Source organism: Phaethon lepturus, unplaced genomic scaffold (genome assembly GCF_000687285.1).
Source record: "Phaethon lepturus isolate BGI_N335 unplaced genomic scaffold, ASM68728v1 scaffold6341, whole genome shotgun sequence".
NCBI lineage: Eukaryota > Metazoa > Chordata > Aves > Phaethontiformes > Phaethontidae > Phaethon > Phaethon lepturus.
Genome location: NW_010519727.1, coordinates 12,896 through 28,983, shown reverse-complemented (window position 1 = coordinate 28,983; position 16,088 = coordinate 12,896). Strand labels below are relative to the sequence as shown.

The 16,088-nt window shown below is 45.2% G+C and overlaps 1 protein-coding gene across 1 annotated transcript in view; it reads left to right on the top strand.

Annotated features, from left to right (window-relative positions):
• Positions 1-882: 882 nt before the first annotated feature.
• The window catches only part of RAD54L (RAD54-like (S. cerevisiae)), a gene marked incomplete at its 5' end in the record, with an annotated part of 19,190 nt that continues 3,984 nt past the window's right edge, over positions 883-16,088 (top strand). The window contains 12 exons of the mRNA XM_010297132.1: positions 883-1,002; positions 1,761-1,821; positions 4,555-4,690; positions 5,475-5,544; positions 7,966-8,254; positions 8,727-8,851; positions 10,651-10,801; positions 12,699-12,825; positions 14,891-14,965; positions 15,405-15,535; positions 15,641-15,751; positions 15,896-16,019. Of these exons, the coding sequence (XP_010295434.1) occupies positions 883-1,002; positions 1,761-1,821; positions 4,555-4,690; positions 5,475-5,544; positions 7,966-8,254; positions 8,727-8,851; positions 10,651-10,801; positions 12,699-12,825; positions 14,891-14,965; positions 15,405-15,535; positions 15,641-15,751; positions 15,896-16,019 (1,520 nt within the window). The remainder of the gene's footprint in view (positions 1,003-1,760; positions 1,822-4,554; positions 4,691-5,474; positions 5,545-7,965; positions 8,255-8,726; positions 8,852-10,650; positions 10,802-12,698; positions 12,826-14,890; positions 14,966-15,404; positions 15,536-15,640; positions 15,752-15,895; positions 16,020-16,088) is intronic.

Genomic DNA, 16,088 nt, shown 5'->3' with positions numbered 1-16,088 from the left:
CGCGGAGCCGCCGCTGCCCGAGTCAGTCCCTGGTGCCTGATGCGAGGTTGTCATCGCCGCTGTCTTCTGGGGGTGGAGGGTCGAGCCCCAGCTGCACGTCGTTTTCATCTCTTTGGGGAAAACTTGAATCTACAGCATCGTTGTGCGTAGGTGATGCTTCGTGGCTATGGAAAATCCTATCCCTGGGAGAACTTCCAAGTGTTTTGTGAGAGGGCTGGTAACTAGGAATAGGTAGATGTCTAAGACAAAACAGAATGTTATGACGCTCTATGTCACACAGGTCAGAGAGTCTCACCTAGTGCTTTCTGTGTCAAATTCCTTTTTCTATGGCAGCAGGGGGTTAAAACCATGCCTCAATCTGAAGAGGACTGTGTTAAATCAGGAAACAGATCAATGACTGACTTGTCTTTATGCCTTGCTGAGTGTCTGAAATTTTGGTTTCAGTGTGAGGCCTTTCACCTGCTTAACAACAGATGCCATGGGAGCCTCTGGGGACTTTCATGTAGCTTGTTCCATGCTATCGACCCTTCCTTTTTTTTTTTTTCTTCTGCTTTATTTTGGGCAGGGGCAGGGAGGCAGCATGAATCTTATTACAGACAAGCCTGCTCCTTTACAGGTTGGAATGTGGTAGCTATTTTTGTAATTAGGAGAGTATTTTAGCTCCTGTGCAGGTTAAACATTGGAGTATTGGGACCCTGGTGGTGTTGTTGGCTCTGTCCTTTGACAGTGGAGGTGAGTAATGATTGGGTCTGTTCAGAGATACTCAGCTGGCTGGGTGGATTGTCTGTGTGGTTAGGTGCTTACTGAGCGTGCCAGCAATGCATTTGTCTTTTGGCTTCTCCAGATGCTCCTGAGTTATTTTGCCTTGATTCTGTTTTTCAGACTCGGAAGAGACAGAAGCCTGTCAGGGAGACAGAGAGCGGAGAATGTTACAGGTCGCCTTTCCGGAAACCCTTGGCTCAGTTGACCAATAGGCCTCACTGCCTGGATAGCAGTCAACATGTAAGTGGGTGTTACTGCTAGCACACCATAGCAGGTGGGTTGCATGTGGAGCTCATTCATCAGGGAAGTCCCAGCAGGGCTAAATTTCCATGGACCCATTTAATCAGAGGTGTTATGGAAGTGCCCCACACACAGAGTCTTTGGGGGAAATCTTTTGCTAGCTCCAGGCATTTAATGTTGAAGGTGTGGTGGGGGTACTTTCTATAATGGAAGTCCTGGGTAAGAGAGTTCTGTGGAGCCTTTGTGAAAGACAGTGCCAAGGGATGTGGGAAGCTTTCCACACAAATGGCTCAAGTGCTGTCTGCTCGGTTCTCTCTGAGCTTCCATTGCTGGAGACCAGGTGCTGGACTGGCTGGGTGCTCACTGATCTGGCATGGATGTTTCTACAATGGTAACACAGCTCCTCTACAGGACATGAAAGCCTGAGTGAATTACCAAGGCAGGGGGAAGCAATAGCGTTTAAAGTGAATAATGCCAGTGGATTTAAGATGATGGGAGTTATGAAAAATGAATTTCACACATTAGAAAACCCAAGGGAAAATAGTTGTGAAAAGCAGAGTTGGTGGGGGGAATTGTGCTTGTTGTTACTTTCTTCCTTTCAGATATTTTTGAAAGTAGTTGGGGTTGAAGCTTGAATAGATTGAATAGAGAGACTTTCAGCACTTGGCAAAGTTGAGTTCTCAAAAAATGTCCTGGGCTTGCCTTCTTGAAATCCCTGATTTCAGACTTCTTAAGTGCGTTTCTTTCTGAATTCCTAGGAGGCTTTTATCCGCAGCATTTTGTCCAGGCCCTTCAAAGTTCCCATTCCAAATTATAAAGGTAAGATGAGGAGGTTTAAGGATTGTCTGTGTGGACTGACTTGGGTAAAACAGATGACACTCAGGCCTGTCAAATGTATCTGTGGGGATTATTGTTATTTTTTGCACTGATGCGTATGTTCCAGAAATACTGACTTAATTCCAAAACAATAATACTGGCACATTAGCAAAGTCTTCGTATTTCTTACTAGTGTTTAGTTTGGATAATCCTACATTTCAGAATTGGATTTTGTATTCTTACTGTTATGTATTTGATGTAGTGCCAGAAGACTGTATTTGCAGTATGGTGTACAAAAGCAAGATGAATTCCAAGCGATGCAGGTTTGCCGTCTAAATAATATCCTAATGATACTAACAGACAAGGCTGTAGGTGAAAAAGATAGTATATGCTAGTTTTCTTTCTACTTGGCTTGGTGTGTTGAGTCTCAAGGTGATCTTCAAAGCAATGCAGTTTTGAAGTTCAAACCATCAGCTGGTTTGAATCAGTGAAACCCAAGATCTCAGAAACAAATGGGCCTTGTCCCCTTCCCCTTCATGCTCCAGCTGAAAAATTCAAACACAGATCAACCAGTTTCATTCAAACTTTAGTTATAAAAATACATCTGTAGGCAGACACTGACTATTAAATGACAAGCCCCAAAAGAGTTTGACAAAGTTAGCTTGTGGAAAAGCAGATTTGTTAGGAGGCTGAAACAGAACTGTAACTAGAGAAGCTGCTTTCCATGGCTGTTATCTTCCTCTTTTAATTGGGAGAGGAGGCTGTTTCATGTGCTTTTTTCTTGGTGTGCATGTGCTGTTGCCTCAGCTTGTGATATACTCTCTTTTTGCAAGGAGCTTTAGCAAGCGGTGGGCAAATTGACCCTGCTTGAACCCTTCCCAAGCAAAATCATAGAATCTTTGGGTTGGAAGGGACCTTTTAAGGTCATCTAGTCTAACCCCCCCGCAATGACCAGGGACATCTTTAACTACATCAGGTTGCTCAGAGCCCTGTCCAACCTGACCTTGAATGTTTTGCGGGATGGGGCATCTCCCACCTCTCTGGGCAGCCTGTCCCAGTGTTTCACCACCCTCATTGTGAAAAATTTCTTCCTTATGTCTAGTCTAAGTCTACCCTTTTTTAGTTTAAAACTATTACCCCTTGTCCTATCACTACAGACCCTGTTAAAAAGTCTGTCTCCATCTTTCTTCTAAGCCCCCTTTAAGTACTGAAAGGCTGCAATAAGGTCCCCCTGGAGCCTTTCCTTCTCCAGGCTGAACAACCCCAACTCTCTCAGCCTGTCCTCACAGCAGAGGTGTTCCATCCTGCTAATCGTTTTTGTGGCCCTCCTCTGGATCTGCTCCAGCAGGTCCATGTCTTTCCTGTGCTGAGGGCTCCAGAGCTGGACGCAGCACTGCAGCGGGAGTCTCACCAGAGCAGAGTAGAGGGGCAGAATCTCCTCCCTTGACCTGCTGGCCACGCTTCTTTTGATGCAGCCGAGGATATGGTTGGCCTTCTGGACTGCTAGCGCACATTGCCTGCTCATGTCCAGCTTTTCATCCAGCAGTACCTCCAAGTCCTTCTCAGCAGGGCCCCCCAGCCTGTATTGATACCAGGGGTTCCCCTGACCCAGGTGCAGGACCCTGCACTTGGCCTTGTGAACCTCACAAGGTTCACACAGGCCCATTCCTTGAGCTTGTCCGCATCCTTCTGGATGGCATCCCATCCCTTAGGCACGTCAAGTGTACCACTCAGCTTGGTGTCATCTGCAAACCTGCTGAGGGTGCACTTGACCCCACTGTCTATGTCATTGATAAAGATATTAAAGAGTACTGGTCCCAGTATGGACCCCTGAGGGACACCACTCATCACTGATCTCCATAAATCCTGACAGCACGGTTACCTGAATTTTGATGGGGAAAAAGGATTTATGTGCATGTCATCTTTATGTTCATCTACATTCCAAAACTGTCACATCAAAATATAATACTAGGAAATGGGAGTCATGTTTGATTTCTGTTTTTCACAGAAATTGGCTCCAAGGCTAAACATCTACTATTGCTCAGCAGAGAGAAAATAATACCCTAGAGTAGGTAATGGCAGTATGGTGTTAACTATGATACTGTAAAACTTCATCACTCTTAAAGATCACTTTTGACCTTTGCATAAAACATACAACTCTTGGATAAGTCTGGGTTAGGTGTCCAAGAAGAGGATTTGACCTAATATATACTGTGTACGTGGGAATGTATTTATTGAGCTGCTGAGATGTATGTTCCGAAATCCCGCTTGTCTTTCAAAAAACCAGAAAAACCACCTTTGGGTACTGGCAGTAGCTCTAATGCCCACAGATAGTCAAGGAAGACATTGTGCCTGTTTATGGTTGGATGCCTGTCACACAGGTCTGGGATGAAGCTGTCAGTCATCTTGCAATACAGCTTATACCGTTGAATGCCAGCATATATGGCATCTGCTGCACACGGTTGTACCCATTTGGTGCACTCAATGTGGTGGACAGTGCCATTGCTCTATCTTTGCCTCTGTTCTTTCCTGCTGCAGAGCTACCTGCCCTGTGCTGGCGGAGTGCTGCCAAACAACCGCTCTGCCTGGGTTTGCTCTCTGCACCAGTTGTGCCTGCATCTCCACTCCAGCACCCAATTAATTCATTGCTCCTAAACGTAATCAGACTCCTCTGCAAGGCTCTGCTTTCTTCCAGGAAGAAGTCGTTCTTTGAGTTGTACCTTTGTTTGCTTTCAGGGCCACTGGGCTTGCGTGCGCTGGGTATCAAACGGGCAGGGCTGAGGAGTCCTCTCCATGACCCTTTTGAGGAAGGAGCTCTGGTTCTGTACGAGCCTCCACTGCTGAGTGCCCATGACCAGCTGAAAATAGACAAGTGAGTCATCACCTGGCACAAATGCTTCAGCTCTGACCTCCTTGTACACGTAGGTTTGTGTGCTTTCTTCCCAAATGTGTCTGAGCTGGAGTCTGAACATCAAGGGAAGTTTGGTTCCAAGTATTCTGCCTCTGAATTGGTTCAGGTATGGTAACAGTCAAAGAAGGGATGTACCCATGCTGGATTGATTGCGTTCTTCTGCAGGCTGTTGCATCTCCTAATCCTCAAATTTAAACTTGTTGCAGAGAATGAGCATGCACACATGGAGAAGCTGCTTAGAAAATCTTATGGCTTAGTTGTTAGTCAGGAAGCATCAGCATCTAGGGACAAGCAAAGGGAGATGAGTGACAGTCAAATGTTAGGCTGCCTAATGGTTTTTAATTTTAAGTAGTTCCTTCTGTGCTGCTGTTATAACTTTTAAGGGCTGTCAGATGGATATTCATGGACAGAGGTTGGGGTTCCTTGCTCCAGCAATGCAGTTACAATATTGTTATTGAAACAAGGAAAATAATGATGTTTTAACTTTGTCTCTGAACCACATTCTGCCCTTGTTTTAACTACAGCCCAAATACATGGTTTCACTGATGTGTTAGACTGTAGATCAGGCCCCTATAACTTCATTCTCAAAACTGAATTAATCCATTTTTCACTTTCTTGTTGGCAGTTGCTTCCCTCATGCCACTGGGGAGTCCTCAGTATAGCAGTGAGATTTTTAAAAAAACTAAACATATGCTGTATGGAGTTCATTAATCACTCTGTCTTCTTCCTTGACTGCCTCCTGCAGGGACAAAGCACCTGTCCATGTTGTGGTGGATCCTGTCCTCAGCCGTGTTTTACGGCCCCATCAGAGAGAAGTAAGTTTTCCATTGGGACCTGAGGGTATGGCAGGAGGACTTGGTGCATTTCAAAAAGCTGCAGTTTCTCTGCTGGAATTGTTACCCACCAACTGTGAGGTCTACATAGACCTCACAGACTAGCAGTCTGTGACAGTCTAACAGACTCCAGTCTGTTGCAAATGCAGTGAAAAACTTGTTTTAACCGTCCTCTTAGAGGCCTGAATGCTGCAAATATTCTCTGTCCTGTGTTAAGCAGGAGGACATACTGGGAGTATTACAACAGTCCTGTTTGTCCTTAAAAATGTGGAAATGTACTGTTTTCTTGTGGGTAAGAACTTTCTCTTTTGCCTCTGATCTAGAAGGGTCAGAGCACTCCCAGCCTAAACACAATGCTGCCTAATGCACAGGTTTGTGGGGTTTTAGGTCAGGTCAGCTCATAGTGGAAACCATTGTGCACTGGTTGCACGCGTCTGGGAAAAGCACCTTGGCTGAATTTTGTGTCACCAGTGATACCGTAGGAATAGAGAAGATTCTGCAGGGAGATGGAACCTTGCAGTCAGGGCTGAAAGTCTAGCCTTTACTTATTGTAAAGTCTGGAGATGTAGCTCTGCTAAGTGGAACTCAGTGTGGAAGGTGGTGGGATATAGTTGCAATAAATTATATTGCAGCCCAGTCTTGAGTTAGGCAGGGCAGACTGTCCACCACTGTTATTTTGCTGGTCAGCAGAATTAATTGGATCCGCAGTATTTAAGCCAGGAAACACTGAAGCTCTTCTTTCTGGTACCATGGTTCCCAACACAAAGTGGAGTAGACTCCTACTTCATTGTGTTTTATTCAGAGTCTACCCTTTGTAGGTGTGAGCTGTCCCTGACCTATGTAGACTTGGAATTTGCCAGTGGAGAGTGCTGAAAAGCATTTTATGTTGTAAATACATGCAACATCACAATATCGAAGCAGTGTGTACTAATATTAAAATACCTGATGTAGGTATCTGGGCAGTTTGGAGTTCATCACAGATGCAGTATATGATCACTTAGGCCTAGAGGCAGTACAGATGGAAGCTCTGATTGCTGATCTTGCAGACTAAGGAAAGTCAAGCTGGATGTGACCCTGCATGGGAGAACTTCAGATGGTTCTGAGTGTGCTGTAGGCTGCTCCTAGCTTGTACTTTTATTTCAGAATTGGTACTGAACCTGTGACCCAGTGTAATGCTTGTCTCTGGCTATGTAGCTGGAAGCACTGTGGTTTTGGGTAAGATACTGCCTGCTGGTGCGTTTGTATCAAGTAATGTTAGTTATGTTGGTGTCCTAGGCATGTCGGGCGTTTTTTTGACAGCTAGATATCTCTGCTGATGCAGTCTCTGTTCTAGTCTGACTCGTAAGTCTTTGCCAGCTAAGATTCCTGTGCTGCTTTATTCAAGTAGTGCTCCCAGACTGTTGTACAGCTTCACTCTGTCTTGTCGTGTCTTTTGGCCAGTTGCTGGGAGGTTACCCAACTGGATCCCCAGCCAAATGCACTCTTTTAGTCAGTAATGTATTTCATAATTGTTCAACTGGCTTAAATAAACTTCATTAACCTAAGGGCCCAAAAAAGAAAGAAAAGGACTTGAAAGTGCAGATGAAGGTGTTCCATCTTCCAGTCCTAAATAATGGAGCACAGAGGGGTGAATCCATGCGGGTGTGTTTAGGTTGTATCCCTTACTCCCTGCTTTGTTGGCACAATGCAGGGAGCTGGTATGTTCCCAGGACAATGCCCCAGTTTTCTCTGACTATCATCATATGATAGAGGAACATTTTGCAGAGGCTGTCTTTTTTTCCCCTTTTATCTGTCTTGGTGATGTGTCAGAGCCTAATGCAGGGCTGAACTCTTCTCCCACCATGTGACGTGGGCTATAACCTCAGCCCTGTGTCTTCTCTGAAGCTAAATCTGTTTTGGGCCTTGAGTCCTCAGGTGAGTCATTGTGCTTCTAGGCAGAAGCAATGAGGGCTGCTGAGGGTATTCTGGGAGTTAATCAGGCAGCAATTCTGCTCACTCTATGATTCTATGTTTTTAAAACTACCTAATTGGGTGGTGTTAAGGTGATTAACGTGTTTGCAGTGATTGATGCAGGTTAGCTGATGGCCTGGGCCTATCTAATCTAGAAATTTCTGGGAATTCAGGTCAGGAAGCCTGTTATAATTGTACAGTTAAAATGTAGTAAGATTTCATGCATGTTATGAGGTATGTGTTGGCACCAGTAATGTTGTTCCAAACCAAATGGGGCTGCATTTTAGCTGTGTCTCGGGTGATTTCCCTGTGTCTCATTAAAACACCGCATGTCCCCAGGGATGTGCTACACAGATTTGCTGTCTGTTGTGTATCAGTCCTGTGCATTGTGGTAATGAAGCTGTCATTCTGTTGATGTTCCCATCCTGCTCTGAGAGAACAATTTTTTGGCAGGGAGTGAAATTCCTCTGGGACTGTGTGACGAGCCGGCGGATCCCTGGGAGTCATGGCTGTATCATGGCAGATGAAATGGGGCTGGGCAAAACCCTGCAGTGCATCACACTCATGTGGACACTTCTCCGGCAAAGTCCAGACTGTAAGCCTGAAATCGATAAAGCCATGGTGGTGTCTCCCTCCAGCCTGGTGAGAAACTGGTACAATGAAGTAGAGAAATGGCTGGGGGGAAGGATCCAGCCGCTGGCCATTGATGGAGGCTCCAAAGAAGAGATTGACCGTAAACTAGGTACAGAAATGTTTGCAACCGGTGTGGTTGGCTGGCTTAGGTCAAAATCTGCATTGGAAGAAGCCTACAGCAGCTAATGTGAACATCTCTGAGCTGTCACTAGTGCTCTAGAGACTCATAAAAGTCTCTCTACTAACATGTTTAGATTAGACACTTCTATGTTTGGTAATAGTTGATCTTTTGGAATAAGCCAAGTCCAGTCATGTGCTGAAGTTAGGGCAGTCCCAGTGCCTCTTCTTCGCTCCAGCCAGAAGCTGGGAAAGGAGTGGGCAGAGGTGGGAGGGAGATGGAAATGGGGACGGTTGTGGGGAAAGGAGCATGGGTATATGTGGGTGGAAGGGATGCTACAGAGTAATTGAAATAGACAGGTTTTCCTAGATTTTTAAGGCAAAAGTTTTGACTACAGAGCTTGAACCCTTTTCTATTAGTTTTCCTCATCCCTCTCTTTTATCTTTTCCCCCTTCGTTTGCAGTTGGCTTTATGAACCAGCGTGGCCTGCGAGTGCCTTCACCCATCCTGATCATCTCCTATGAAACCTTCCGACTCCACGCTGAGGCATTACAGAAGGGCAGTGTTGGGCTGGTCATATGTGATGAGGTATGTGGGAATCTGTTCCTGATATTTTCTTGAGATCTGGGCAAAACTGTCTCCACTTTCTTAAAGCAGGGGAGGGCAGCAGGAAACAAGGTTCAGCTGTGGACGGCACCCATTCTGGTGTTTGAGAGGCTCTGGGTAACTGGGTAACTCACCATACTGGGTGAGCCTGAACAAGAGAGGGTGTTTTTGGGAGCTGAGATATGAAGAAAATCCAGGTGGTGGTAACCATGGCCACTTCATAGGTCCCTGGCAGAGTGGGGGCACCTACTAGGGCCCTCTCAGTGTGAAATATGTAGCAGAAAGGAGATCTGCTGCCTGTCTCTGACTCTGAAAGAGGCCATACTCTATTGGGATGGTAGTGCCCTGGCTCACTGATCTGGTTTTCATTTGTTTGTGTCTGTCTTTGCTAAATTGAGAAGTACTTTCTGTTTGGCCTGGCCTCATGTTCTGCCCAGTAATTTTTAACTTGGCTCTGTTTTGAGCAAGAGGTTGGAGTGGAGACTCCTGAGGTCTCTCCCAACCTAAATGATTCTGTGATTCAGTACGTTCTTGTGTGTAGTGTTGGCTGCTCTCAGCCACTTTATCTGGCCATCTTATTCTGCTCTTGTGAGGGGGTTGAAGGGCACTCCCATGGCAAGACCCTCTTCCCTCTCTGTAGCCTCTTGCTTGGGGCAGAGGTAAGAGAGCTGGGTGAGGAGTTACCTCGTGTTTTTTGTTCAAGACAAGAAAGAGCTGGCTTGACTCCCTGCTCACTGACTGCTGGATCTAGCTTTGCCAAGCCTTTGTTGTCAAACTCTGCTTTCACATGGCTGAAATGGAGTTGTTTTTTCATTTATCGTTCCGTGTTGGTGGTTATAGGTAGTGAGAGACAGATGCTCTGAATGACAAAGTAAAACAAATGCCCTATGCCTCCTTGAAACGATCAAATTGGGGCCCTCAGCCACTGTTGGAATGCGCTCCGCTGCCAGTTAGAGGGGATTTGTTAAATAGCGGTGCCACCCAGTGGCTTGGTTTTGTATTTGCTAGAACAGTGCTGAGAGGAGCTTAGAGAGGGTGAGCATCCTCACAAGTGTAACTCCCACACGTCTCAGTGCCCCTGGGATGAGGCCAGCAGTTATGGATGCTGGGAATGCAGGTCCATGGCCTTGTGTCTTCTGTATGTTCCCAGTAAATACTCAGCTCTGCAGTAGTCTGGTGCTTGTAAAAAGCATCTCATCACTTATGCTTTGTCCTACAGCATAGCACTCAGATGTTAATAATGTTGCTTATCCCAGGCATTGGAAATGGGCATGTATTCAGATTACCCCTGTAAGAGGTGCAGAACCTCTTTTATCAGTGTACAAAGGCCTGGTAGTTCTGGATATAGGTGGTCTTGAACGGCTTGTGATTTCGACCTTGGGTGATGCAATGTCACTGGTCCAGAGTTCGCTGCCTAGTGTTGGTAGCTGAAAATGTCCCCATGTTTGAACAGGAAACACTTCTTATAGTTAGACCATGTGGTGGTGGTTATTTTCATGGTAGGCCCTCTTGCCTGGGTGCGACTCAGATGTTCCTACTCTGGGAAGCTTGTAATGTCATGTTTCGTCACGTAATGGCTTCGCACCAGATTCTTGCCTTTGAAGGAAGTCTGTCACAACAGTTGAATACACATACAACACTTAGTCCACTCACAGGATTGGCAAAAGTGGTGAGATGCCTTGTGGGAGATACAGGATGTCAGCATTGATGAGGATCTCCAAGCTGCTTCCCATCAGGGCCGCTGGATTTATCATCTTCATTCCTTTTTTCTTTTTTCAAAGGGCCATAGACTGAAGAACTCTGAAAACCAAACATACCAGGCTCTCAACAGCTTAAATACACCTCGACGAGTCCTTATCTCAGGCACACCCATTCAGAATGACCTTCTTGAATATTTCAGCCTGGTGCACTTTGTCAATTCAGGCATCCTAGGTAAGATGTGAATGTGTGAGACATGGGGGAGGGGGATGTTGCTGGTAAGGCCTCCCTTAGCTACCAGTGTCAGGGAAAGCAGCAACCAAGACGTCAGAGAGCGGAAAGGTCATGTACATGTTAGAGACTTATTCTCCTTCAGTTTGTATACAGAAAGACTAGATTGGAATCCCCTGTTCTAGAGGCTGTATATCATCAGAGTTCTGTTTCAAGAAGATTGTAATTTAAAGTACACCAGTCTAACGGGTGTTTTGGAAGGGGAATTAATTCTTAAGGTAAAATGAATATATGTCCCTGAGTACTACATGGCTGATCTTGTACAGCTATACTGGTCAGCCAAAATGTCCACGTAGGCTAAGAGTTTCTCTGACAATAAGCTCTTGGAGATACTGCAGGAGTTGCTGGGCAGAAAGAGCCAGCTCATAATGGTACTTCCCCCAACACTCCCAGGCTACAGCAAATTCAGAATTCTAAGCCAGGAATGATGTCTTTCTAGGAGAGGCTCTGCAGAGAGGCAGGTTTGACATGACATGCTCTCTGTCAAGTACAGAGGCAGCCTGGGAGACAGCTTTTCCTTGCTCTCTCTTGTATCCATCTGGCACAGGAGGTTGAAGTGACTGGTGCAAGGCAGAACAGTGTACCTTGTGGCCGAGTTAGGCAACAAAGCATGAATTTCTGGCAGTCTGCCATCCCACTTCCAGATAATCTGAGAGTAAGTGGAGGGTGATGTTTAGCATTTGGAATTAAGACTACTCGTGTTTTTTAAGGTAAGGGAGGCCTGTGAATATGGGGTTAACTTCATCCGAGATAGAATGAAAAGAGTCTGGAGGAGAGGTACTGAGTAGTGTGAGTTTACAGGATCAAACACTTTCTACAATTGCTGGTAGCAGACTGAAATATTCTGTCTCTGACTCCTATGCTCTGCTTAAGTCTGCAAGCTCTGTTTTCCTTTTAAAAGCAAAATACTCTTTGCATCCTCTCCTGCATCACTGGGTTAGGAGCCAGTTTACTGCTTTCCAGTGTAGAGCGGCTTGTCTTTGTCAAGAGAGGTCATTTTTATTTTTTCTGTCAAGGAATGAAAAATAAACCAATCTGTAAATCATTTCCTTATTGCTATAACTTGTCACCCATGTTTGTCTCAGATTGTTTGGTGTCCAGTCCAAGAGGCTTCTCATTAATTCCACAGCATGCACAACTCTAGTTCAACACCATTCCTCAGATTCTCAGTCTTACAAGCAGCATTTGGGCTGTATCTTTTTCTGTTCAGCTCTTCTGCCCCCAGGATTTCTCAAGGAAAAGATAGGATGGGGTGGTAGATGTTCTACATCTGCTTTTTCCATGCGCTTCAATTTTTGGTAGTTATTACAGACAGCTGATGTGATTTCCCCTGCTCCCCTTGGCCTGTACTTTGGGCAAAACTAGTCTCCCTCTGCTTCAAATGTGTTCTTCCTGGGATGAGGTTAATACTGCATGCATGCAGGAGTCATTTTTCCCTTTTTCAGACTGTCACCAGTAATAAGCAACTGATTACAGATGATTTTGGAACAGGCACACGTAATGCCTGTGCTGTTGTTTGCAAGGACAAAATCTGGGAGAAAAAGTATAGCTGGAATGTGAGCAAAAACAGTACATGCCTGACTGGACTCAGGTTTAACTAAAATTGTATGACCTTTGGCAGTGCATTGTTGTCGGAGTACAAAATGATTTTCTGTTGTACAAGTTTGCCTGCTTTGTTTCAATCTTTCCTGTCTAGAAAGGAAAACAAATGATACTAATGGGGTGGGAGTTTGTTTTATCTGCTGGGCGCCATGCTTGTGGTATGGTAACTGGGACTGTGGGGTACTGATCAAAGGTTATTTGGTAGTAGTTGTCACCTTTTCACTTCTGTTTTGTACAGGGACTGCACAGGAATTTAAAAGACATTTTGAAATTCCCATCTTGAAAGGCAGAGATGCGGATGCAAGTGAAGCTGAGCGACACAAAGGAGAAGAGAGGCTTAAAGAGCTGATCAGCATTGTGAACAGGTGAACTTCATCCCTCTTGTCTTTGCAGAGCTTTTGCATAAACCCTTGGTGTACGCTGGTATCTTTCCAAATCACAGTTGTAGCTGTAATGAATTCTCTTGCCAGTTACAATTCAGCAGTGATTGTGCAAGTATTTATTGCCTAAGAAATCCACATAGCATATAGCTTTAGTCTGAAAAATAGCATATTGAAATGGCACAGTTAGCTGCAGTCACCCCCAAGTACTCGGATACTGAATCATGATTTGACTCTTATGTTGCTGTTTTCTCCTAGGATCTGAATAGTCAGGGAGCAACCTTTTATTTGTGTTAACGTAACTACAGCGTAGACTGGGTCAGTCTTGAGATCCATCCAGCCCAGATGTTGAGTGGTAGACAGAGTATAAGGAATGTTGCTTAGTTCTGCTTGTTGATTGCCCAAGTCACAAGAGTCCAGGTCATACTTTCATAGCTGTGCTGGCTCTGTAGGGCTAATAGGAGTAGACTACTAGTGTCAGAGGTGTGACTTTCAGTCTCCAAGACGCACCTCTGTGATGTAAAATGCTGTCTTATTCCTCTTTGGTTGATTTTTGGTATTTGTTTAAACCTGGCTTCTTTTCTATTTGTGAATACAACCAGTTTATCCACATCTGCTGGCAATCATTTGTCTCTCTAGAAGAACTCTTAATAGAGACACTTCTGAATTCTCAGCATTGCTGGTGGCTTCATTTCTTTTTCTTTTTAATCTGAACTTTTGCAACCATCACAAATACAGTCCTGCAGTTCATTGTCTGTACACGCTGAGTACAGCCTCTCTATAGAGAGAGCCCTGACCTTGACTCAGGTCAGCTTGCAGAAGCCTAAGAGAAAGGAAAGGTTGGGAGGAGAAGAGCTTCTTCATTCTTGAGGTGCATTTATTTCTTTTTATAGTTGATGGAAAGGGGCTGTAAAAGTGTGTTTGGGAATGCTTGTGCCTGGCTATGTTGAGGTCTGTATCCTTTAATGTGCAACGGTCATGACACATAAATAGGGAAGATGAAGCACATAAGTAGTAACAGATGAATCGGTTGAATTTGGTAGGGATTACAAATGAGGCAGTGATGCAAAGATATGTAGAATCATAGGCATAAGGCTGGAAGGGCCCTGGAGAAAGTGTCTAATCCATCTTGCTGTCACAAGGTAGAAGGTGTTAGACCTAAACCATCCCTTACTTAACCCCCACCCAGCACTGAAAACCTTACAAATTCCTCAGGACACTTTTTCCAGGGCATCACTGTCTTTGCAGTTAGAAAATACTCTTAATGTGTAATGTAAATCTTCCTTACCACAGCTTAAGCCTGTTACCTTTCATCCTACTTCTTACGGATTTGGAGACCAGATCATTCCTTTCTTTAACAGCCTTTGGCAGATTTTTGGGTCTGTCATATATCCCTGCTGTCTTTCTTCTATAGGTTTCGTAACATATTTTCAATGTTTCCTGGCAGAACTAGGTTTCTGCATCTCTTATTCTGGTTGCTCAGTTCAGCACTTTTTCTAGTCTTTTCCATCTTTTCTAAAGTGCGGTAGAACTGTTCCCTGGGGCATTTCTAGAGCCCCAAAGGATATATTCTTTGAAATCTTGGGCCAGGCAATGAACCCATCTTGGCTGAGGACAGCTGCTGAGGACAGCTACTGAGTTATTACAAGCAGAGGAGCTGCCTGCTTGTACTTTGGTTTATGTCCATAGCATGTGGTGGTTAAATCCTGTAGCTCAAGTTGAGAATGCTGTTGGTAGTCTGAGGAAGAGCGAGTTTCTCTTGTAGGGGACTGTGCTTCCTTAGATGGGATCACAACCTGATTCCTCCAAATCTCATGAACCAAATTTGGAAGCCTCACAAAGACAGAGCCATACTGGGCTCTGCAGCATGGGCTGATGAAGCCTCTTAGCGTGGATGGTGGGTGTCTGGCCTTTGACAGTCCAACACATGGCACAGGCTTTTGGAGGTTAGATATCAAAGTGACTTTGTATTGACCTCAAGAGGAATAATACTGATAAAACAGAGTTTTGATGTCATCCAAGCATCTGATCTTCATTTCCCTCCCTGCAGGTGTTTAATCCGAAGAACTTCAGACATCCTCTCCAAATACCTGCCAGTGAAGATTGAACAGGTGGTCTGCTGCAGGTACCAAAACACTTGTACTGTGCATGGGAAAAGGGAGGAGCAACAGGAAGGACTAAAAAGGCACAAAAATCCCTTCATGTCTGTGGTGACTGCTTCTGTCTAGGAAAGAGATTGTAGTCATCAGCAGTATGTTGGTTTTCCTCCTGAAGCAGGGATGGACAACCCAAAACTTGTGGTTCTGCCAGCCAGCTGGCATGCTCTGGGCAGCTGTGTACAGCAGAGCCCTGGGCTGTGCAAAGTATCTGCAAGCTTCTCTTCCAGCTCTGGGCTGAGATAGCAGTGCTTTACCATCAGCCTTGGAGGCAGTTCTAGGCTGTCCATGCTGTAGGTAAAAAAATTGGGCACTGGAGCTAAAAGGAACATGCTGTGTGGATGGAGGTGGAAGGATGGAGTTGGTTTGGGGGCAGACTGAGACTGCAGAGCTCTTGTTCTGTTTCAGGCTGACACCTCTGCAGGCTGAGCTGTATAAGAATTTCCTGAAGCAAGCCAAGCCAGTGGAGGAGCTGAAGGAGGGCAAAATCAGTGTGTCCTCTCTCTCTTCCATCACTTCCCTGAAGAAGCTCTGCAATCGTGAGTTGTTCCGCTCTTGTAATGGGTTTGGTTTTTGCACTGTTGGTGGGGTTTTTTTGGGTCTGCCTTGTGCACTTCACAGTCTGAGCTCTGTTTGCTCTCCAGACCCTGCTCTTATCCATGATAAGTGTGTGGAAGAGGAAGAAGGTTTTATGGGAGCTCTGGACTTGTTCCCTGCTGGCTACAGCACCAAATCTGTGGAGCCCCAGCTTTCAGGTACTGTGGAACTCGACAGTACAAATGTGCTGCCTAACACAGGCAACCATGAGGCTGTATTTAGCATATTACCAAGTGCCCCTCCAAGGTCTGGAATTTGCGAACTTCTGCTCTAGCTTGCTTCTTTCTTTCCCTTTTACCCAGGAAAGATGCTGGTTTTGGATTACATCCTTGCTGTTACAAAAAGCACCAGTAATGACAAAGTGGTTTTAGTGTCTAACTACACTCAGACACTGGACCTATTTGAAAAGCTCTGCAGGAACAGAAGGTTTGTCGTTGGGATTCATGTGTTTAATCTTGCAAGACTGTACTTGCAGCCTATACTGTAAAAGAAACT